The following is a 9,035-nucleotide window of genomic DNA, read 5'->3' as shown; positions in this document are numbered from 1 at the left end:
TCTTTAAAAAACGGCTGAACACTCTCAAACCCTATTCATTCCAACTTTCCCTCATTTTCTCGTATCCCACACACCCCCAAAGTGGTTTTCGTCATGTCTCTTCAAAAACCAAGCTTCAATTCCATCTTTCAACAAAGGTATGAGCATTTTAATCATTCTCCTTCATTTTCGCACTAAGGTTTTGATTTTAGGGTTTTTCAATTTTCTTGGTTTTATGGTATGATCTTGGCATGTAGAAAATTGGGTGGTCACTAGGATCATGTTTTAGGGTAGATGTGGTTGTGATATGCATTTTCTCATCTTCAAATCTCTACCAATTCGAAATTGGGGATTTTTGCCCTAACTCCAAAACCCTTGCATTTTTCTGACCCCAATTGATGCGTGGATTGTGACCCAAATGCCCCTGTGATGACTTATGAACAAGACCCACTCACTCCATTGACCAATTTTGACCAACCTGAAACCCTAGTTTTTAAATTTAAGGGATTTTTCCAAAATTTGGAATTTTTTTATTTTTGAGATCTCAATTGGGCCCCATGGACCAATTGAGGCACAAACCCCCTAATTGGAGGCCCGATCTACGCTTTTGACCTATTGGATTTTGGGTTTTTGCCCGGATCCAAAAATTACCAAAATACCCTTCGCCCTTAAATTGGGTATTTTTGCCATAATTTGGGGATGCCTCAATTTGGTTAGAAGGTCGGGTATACTAATTGAATTGAGCCTCAAACCTTTTAATTGAAAGCCCCACATATGAACCTAGCTATTTGAATTTTGGGTATTTTCGTCCGAACCCTGGAAGACCAAAATGCCCCTAGCCCTAAAACCCTAAAATTCATACTTAGGTAACCTCGCATATTGGGGTCACCACAATGGGGAATTTCCCTTGAGACGGTATCGAACACCTCAAGCCATCACCCTTAACCCGATTGAATTTCGGTATTTTGTCCGAATTCAAAATTACTAAAATACCGCTAAGACCTGCACCCTAATTCTCATGACTTACCAATTACCTTGGTGTCCTCGCATCTTGAAGTCACCAATTATTTTGGGTTACCCAAGAGGTGGCTCCAAACATCTCATCAATTTCGGTGTGTTTCACCTCAATTACCAAAATACCCCTAGTCTAATTTTAATACCTCGGTGTCCTCACATATTGTGATCACCAGTAAAATTGGACTGTCCTTATGACAGCACCAAATATCTTGAACCATCAACCTTACCCAATTAGGTTCAGCATTTTCACCCATATCCAAAATGACTAAAGTACCCCTGATAACCCAACCTCGTCCACCTTTCACCAACTAAGGATGTTTATTGACACCCTTAGGCAATTGTGTAATGAAAGCAATACCCGACATCCATAACCCACCATTTTTACCCTATCGGGTTTAGCAATTTTGACTAAACCTGGGACTAACTGAAATGCCTCTAATAACCTAACCCATTAATCATATCCCGACCTTATTCTGTGACCATAACTCCAACCTCTGTAAACTCCACCGAACCAAGCTTTCATTAAACCTTCCCCATACTCTACATTTTTCCCTAGCATTTGACCTAATACACGGGGGTGCATCATTTCTAGGATTCGGTTATATGTAGTTGGGGTAGGATAGTGCAAACGTGCACCTAGAAGTAGCATTGATTGTGTTTTATGCGATGCATGATGAGAACAAAGACCAAAGTGAGCACAGAAGTCTCATCCTCCACGTACCTGCCACGGTCCCGCAAGGCTAGAGCCCTGATTCGGAAGGCTCAGGACCTCAACTCTGACTCTGATTATGAGATGGAGGAGGCCGCCTCCAATGAGTCTCTAGCCAGCAGCCATGACCACGGCGCCCCTTTTATCAAGGTCAGCACTGACACCAATGAGGATGACGCTAGCCGCACCTACTACAGCGACTGCTTCAGAGTCGACAAGGCTAAGCGCTGGTACCAACTCCTCTATAAGGGTCGGAAGATTATAGTAGAGAGAGGAGCGGATTTGCCCGACGTGGCCAAACACGTCCCGAGAGTGCAAGAGCTACTAGATGCCCAAGGATGGTTAGAGAAAGTAGATGACCATTAGCCGGCAGCTGAGGAACTGGTTTATGAGTTCTACGCCAACCTACATGCGTTGCGCAGAACCTTCAAGACATGGCTTACAGGCAAGCCAATCGAGGTGACTCCCGACCTCATCAGCAACATCACCAAAGCGCTACGAGTACGTAACCCTCGTTTCCCACGGCCACTCGACGGTGCTCCTAGCCACCGCCAGATGGTCGAGCACTTCGCCGAAGGGCACCCCCACCAAATGAGTATGGAGGGAGAGAGGAGCTTCTAGATTAATGCCCTCAAAGACGACGACCGGCTCATTTACCACATCATGATCAGCCGGTTCCTTCCCATGAGGAGCCTTGCCACTGTAACTCAAGAGAAGGCTCGCTGCCTCTATGCCATCCTGACAAGGACCTCTGATACTTTGGTTCCTTCATCCTCTCCATGATGATGGGAGTGCGGTTGGCAGACCAGGTCACCTCCCTGCCGTTTGCGGCCCTGATCACCCAGATAGCAGAGAACGTTGGGGTCTCTCTGAAGGGTCAAACGCTTCGGGTGCCGAGAGGACCAATCACCCCGTAGTTCCTCAACGTGAGCAAGTCTCACCTCCAAGGAGATGAGGAAGAGTCGAGGCCACCATGAGCATTGAGAGCAGCAGCCAGAGGATGCACCACCGATGGAGCTTCATCCACATCTATGAGCGGCCCTACTCTTAAGTGCATGCAGGATAAACTCAACAATCCATCGGGAGCCTCACCACGGCGATGGGGAGATCAGCAACAGAGGTTCAGTGGATTCAGGAGGTGTAGGTAGCTGATCATTCTATGATCCTGCATATCCAGTGTCACCTAATGGGACCCCTACTCGATGTGAGGGACTACGTCATTCACAGTCCGATCGTCAACCGAGGGAGAGGGAGCCCTAGTGCGCGAGGTACCCCAAGCTCAGGATCTACAAATCACAGCCCCAAGAGGACCAGACAATCTTGTTCTTAGGAGCGATCTTTTATATACTTTCTCTTTTGTATGGTTGTATATTTTGCTACATTATAAGTCCACATTGGTGGTGGAAATTTTGTATGTATGCGGTTTTTGTTCTTAAACTTGTTGTGCCTGCTTAAACTTGTTATTGTCTTCTATGTGTATCTGTGAAGCTTTATTTTATACGAACTCTTCCTACTGGTTTAAAAACCATCCCTATAAGGAAGGACCTTGATTTTTATAAAACTCTAAATTTCAAGGACGAAATTTTTATGAGGGGAGAGTGTATTACTCTAACAAAAAACCCGTTTTAATAGACTAATGACTTACTACAAAACGGTTAATGTTTTCATAAAACATAGTTTTAAAACAAAAAGACCCAAACCCCTTATGAGTAACCCAATCCCTTGAGGTTTCCAAGCCCAAAATCTTGAAACTCCACTCTCTGACCAAACGTTCACTAAGGGACCACACAAATGTTTGCCTCCAACCTTAGTACAAGCATTTGCTTGGGGACCACCACGAGTGTTTGTTGACCAGTATTTGAGCCAGTGGGCAATACCCTAGAACGTACGCCTGAAGCCTTTTACCCAACATGTAATAGTACCCAAACGTTCGCCCCAATAATACCCGAACGTTCACTGACACTGAGAAGCAATTTTAACCAATTTTCCACCTTTTAAGAGCAAGGCGCGCCCCAATCCCCTATATAATCCCTGCCCTTCGACCCTTAGCCCCCCCTAACATCTGAAAAACCCTAATCCTAGTGTGCTAAGTGACTTAGAGAGAGAGAAGGAAGAAAGCTTGGTGATTTTTCCATCTTATAAGGTAATCTCCTTACCCATCCCTCCTACCATTTATTGTTCTTACTAGTATTACAACTTTTAAAGATGTTTTGACAAGTCCTTAAACCTATTTTCTTACAAGGACCAAGAATGTTTCAAAAGAGTTTTAATCCCTTCTCTTATTTTTTGAGTTGCATGATAGCGTGATGTGTTACTTTGCATGTGTCTACTTAGTAGCCTAGGGTGAGATATATCAACCCGTAGTTTCAGATAGAAGCCTCAAAACACAGTTTGGAGATTTTGGCCGAAAGTCCTAACTCACTAGCCGAACATTCGCTTTTGAGCCCGAGCGTTCGCCCCGAAAGTAGGGCATTCGTCCCTTAGCTCCAAATGTGTAATATTAGGGTTTAACAACCATTTTCGTTAGATAGGACCTAGCGAAAAACATGCGATATGTCAGCTGACTAAGGCACGTGTATGATATGAGCATGCCTATATTTTGTACAATTTGGTAACTACTTTAATAACTAGTTGATTAGATGTATTGTTTGACATGGTACACCGGTACATGCAATATAATAGCCATGGGCTTACTATATAGACTTGATTCTATGGTCAAAGTGTGTCTGGATGTGTTACATGGGCCTTGGATCCAATTGTAATATCCCAACTTTTTAAATCATTTTAAAAAGAGTTTTAATCCCTTACTCAACGAACTAATAGCCTTTTAAATCAGCCCTAAACAGAAAACCCTAAGCCATCTCAGCATAACCCATAGCCCTCACACTTAGCCATAAAGCCTTTGAAGTGAAACCCAAACCTACCATTTCTGACCATACGTATGACCAGGGAACCGGACGTACGTTCTTGTTTTTAGCAGAAGACGTACGCTAGGGTTACCGAATGTACGCTGCTGTTTTTAGTAGAGGACGTACGTAAGGGGACCACCCGAACGTACGCTACTTTTTGGAAAACCCCTAGATAATACCGGGACGTACGATGAACCCTTTTACCCAATGTGTAATAGTACCGGACGTACGCCCTAATAGTACTGGACATCCGCTACTTTTCAAAGTAGTTGGTAGTGCCCCCAGCTTTTCTAGCCTATAAATACCGACCCCCTTGAACCCATTCTTACGCCATGGACTCTCTGAGAAACCTCTGTGTGAGAGATTTGTGAGTTTGATTTGAGAGAGAGAAGGAAGCTTAGTGTTCTTGCCACCTCCCGAGGTAAACCCTTGCCTGTTTTACACTCTCAATATCGTTCTTATTGCTTTATTAACGTTGTGAGTTTTCAAAAGATGTCATTTCCTTACAAAACAAGAAATGTTTTCAAAATGGTTTCAGAAGCTTCTTTGATTCTTTGTATTGCATGATGTTGAGTTTTCTTATGTTGCATGTGTCTGTTTATTAGCCTAGGAGGAGATGTAGAAGCTTATAGATTTTATAGAAGCCCTAAAACACAGTTTGAAGCTTATTGCCGGATTTCCTAACTCACTGACTAGACGTATGCTCTCGAGCCCAGACGTACGGTCAGTAAACCGGGTATCTGTCCTTAAGCCTCACTCTCATGTATTTTCGAGTCTAGCGATCCTTTTAATGGATAAAGCTTAGTATCTTACTCGTAAGGGTCCTCTAGAATTGTGCGTGACGACATATGGTATTTCGTTATAGCAGGATTTAGCTATGTCGGAGGATTCGAGCGAGCGTACGAGGTAAGTAAACACTTACGAATACTTTCTTAAAAACGTGGGATATCAGTTGACTGACCACGAGTATGATATGAGCATGTTTACATTTTTGTATCTACTTGGTAACTATTTTATTAACTCAATAACAAGATGCATTGTATGACATGACACACCGGTACCTGCGGTATAATGGCCATGGGCTTAATATATAGACTTCATTCTATGGTCAAATGTGTGTGTTGATATGTAGGCTTTGGATCAAATAGTTTCGTGACCAAGCGCAGTCATTCCCAAATGACTCGGTCACTATAAGACGGACATCATTAGTGGTATGAGCCACCCGAGGTCGGATTCGGTCGTGCTACTAATGTTATGTACGGTAGACCATACAATGGCTGGGGCACTAGCATTGTACTACAGGTCTCTCGGGACAGCGTCAACCCTGATAAGAAGGGGTAATATCTCGGGTAGACCATACATGAAAGTTATGACCTATAAAGCATTAGTTTTTCTTGCATTAAAATATTTAGGTGATTGCCACCGAGAGTACACCACCCTCTTTATTAACCAAACAATACTTTTACGGTTTATTAATGAAGACAACATCTCTTTTCAAATGATTACTAAAACTGCAGGTTTATTTCTGTTTAAATTGGCTCAATCATACCTAATTGTGAGATTTACTTACTAAGTCGTTAGATATACGTTGTTATTACCCTTTTAGGAAGTTTGTCATTAGAAATGCGAACAAGAAAATTAAAATAACGACATTGATGAGGCACAGGCCGCACAGCACAAAAAAACACATAAAAAATCTAACTTCAATAACTTACAACACATTAATAAAGAATTTGGTCTTCTATTCTTACATCTTAGAAAAATTTCCTACTGCCATTTTTTTCTTAAAGACTCCCAGGGTTCTGGTATTCCTTAAATATTGGCATTTTCTCCTTTCAACATACAATTTGTGTTTTCTCCTTAAAGAGGTCTAGTTCCAGACTATCTGTATTCCTTAAATTTGTTATTGGCCATTTCTCCTTTCAACTTTTCAACTTCAAGCATTCAAGCCTTCAACTAGGTCTATTCAAATCGATTTCTTTAACCTTTTGCTATAAAAATTGAGGTATGTAATTAAATTTTTATATTTAAACTGTTTTTTAAATTAATTGTTTTAATATTATATATTGCTCTTTTTGATATATATATATAGTTTTTGTTTCATATTTTAATTGTATAAAATATATAATTGTAGTTATATGAGATTATGGAAAACAATAATGATTCTATTGAGCTCCAATCAAATTCTAAACAAGCTCGTATCAAAATAGATTTAGTAAATCTATCACGAGATTCTTGCTTAAGAAAAAAAATTTGCGATTACAATTCTAGTGATAGAGACCAAATTTGAATAGCATATCTACAAATAGAACCTTATCAACCAGTTAACCATGATTTTCCAGAAACCCCTTACTTAGCCAAAGAGTGTACAGATATGCCCACCTACCAAAATCGTCATCTCCACTTTAAGGTGAAGGCAATGACTCTCGCCTAGGCCGACTAGCGTATATTCCATCAGGCTTGAGCTGTACTCCCTTACTCAGCTACCCAAACAGCGTATGGGTATGCCCATCTTCCAAAATTGTCATGTTTAATTACCTTGAAAGTGTCGGCACTAATTTCCGCCTAGGCTGACTAGGGTACATCCAGCTGGGTGCAAGCGGTACTCCTTTACTCAGCTACCTAAACAGTGAATAGGCACAGGGCCCATCGCCACAACACATTTCCACCCAGGTTCATTCAAAATTGTAAGGGTTATCAATTTTTTCAGGTAATACTAACTATGAATGTAAAAACAACAGGGAGGAAGCACAAGCGAGAAGATGAACCAACATGTGCTACCGCGTAGGATTATGCCGACCCAACGAGTCATTTACACAGACTAATAGAAATAAACAATTATGTTACTATCCATTAGAATTTTTTACTTTCCCAAAATTTAAAGATATAGCATTTAAGGCAATAAAAGGTAAATATACTAAGTCAATAATGTCATTCATATAATCCATCAACAGTAGTAGATTATGCATACCTCCAAACTTGTTGTCAAAAAGATATAACTCTGTGAGTATGGTTAAGTTTCCAATTTCTGAAGGTATAATTCCGGTGAATTTATTAACCGCCAACGATAAAATTTGCAATTGCTTGCACTTAAACAAAGTGAATGGGATAGTACCTACAAAACAGTTACTATTTAAAAACAAATATTGAAGTTTAATGTACAAAAGGCTAAAAGAATACTAAACAAACCTTCAAAGTAGTTATAGCTAAGGTGCAACTCAGTAAGCATGGATAAGTTGCCGATTTCCGAAGGTATTCTTCCTGTAAAATTTTTAGCCCATAACGATAAATATTGCAATTGTTTGCACCAGAACAAAGCGGATGTGATAATATCTATAAAACAATTACCATTTATAAACAAATACTGAAGTTTCCCAAGTGACTAAAGACTAGGAGAACACTAAATGATGTGAGTGTACGCGTGCGTGTTATATTCCACATTGAAGAAAGGTAAACAATGTGAATAGTTAATATACAAACGTAGATACAAACTCATTAGTTTAGCTTCTGGATAACTGTGTAGCCTAGAATCTAACAGTAATAAGTGTCGGAGTGAAGATAAGAACGTGATCAAGTCAGCTAACAAGAAGATGAGTGAAGATCAACGTGTGTGGAGATTAGAAGATTACCGTAGCAGATCAATAAATGATAGTTCATCATATTGGCTACTAGTAATTACCCTAAATTGACACTATTTAAAGTTTAAGTTCAAAAGTATGATTGTAAAAATGATAAAAAATAAATAATAAATAAATAAGGATAGTAAGTGAAGTTTTCCTACAATTTTCATGAAGAAAAGTAGTTTTCAACTTTTTGAAATGAATCAAACCAAAATTAATTTGGATCTCACATAAAAAACTTTTAGAGATGTGATTTTTTTAATAAATAAGTAACATAGCCCAATTTCGTATATACCCAATTCTAGCAAAGGTTACCATTAGTACTTTAACTCATTTTCACCAACATGTGCAACCACGTCTCCCGACCCATCGAGTCATTTACACAAGCTAGTAGAATTTTCTTTTTTCTAGAATTGCTAAAATCCTTTTGCTTCGTTGTATGGTCTGATTTTGTGCTTTCAATTGAAAGATACCACAAAGAAGGCAAGAAAAGGAGAATATATCGAGTCAATGATGTTATTCATATAATCCATCAACAGAAGTAGGATTAAGCATACCTTCAAAGTTGTTGCCGGAAAGATATAAATCTGAGAGCATGATTAAATTTCCAATTTCTGAAGGTAAACTTCCACTGAAAGAATTATTTGTCAATGATAAATACTGCAGTGATGACGTGTAGGAAATAATGGAAGGCATCGGACCAGAAAGCATGTTATCAGTGAGATCCATTCTTTTCATATTGTATATGTTGAAGATGGAGGATGGAATGGAGCCCGAAAGTTGGTTATGACTAAGATCCAT

General features: G+C 39.9%; 1 protein-coding gene across 1 annotated transcript in view; it reads right to left on the bottom strand.

Moving 5' to 3' along the window:
* The window catches only part of LOC132169540 (LRR receptor-like serine/threonine-protein kinase RGI5), a 32,147-nt gene extending 23,112 nt beyond the window's left edge, over positions 1-9,035 (bottom strand). The window contains exons 1-3 of the mRNA XM_059580562.1: positions 8,792-9,035; positions 7,804-7,875; positions 7,586-7,729 (exon numbers count right to left, since the gene is read on the bottom strand). Coding sequence (XP_059436545.1) covers positions 7,586-7,729; positions 7,804-7,875; positions 8,792-9,035 — 460 coding nt within the window. The remainder of the gene's footprint in view (positions 1-7,585; positions 7,730-7,803; positions 7,876-8,791) is intronic.

Source organism: Corylus avellana, chromosome ca2 (genome assembly GCF_901000735.1).
Source record: "Corylus avellana chromosome ca2, CavTom2PMs-1.0".
NCBI classification, from domain to species: Eukaryota; Viridiplantae; Streptophyta; class Magnoliopsida; order Fagales; family Betulaceae; genus Corylus; species Corylus avellana.
The sequence above is the reverse complement of the archived record's forward strand: the minus strand, read 5'-3'. Positions and strand labels throughout refer to the sequence as shown.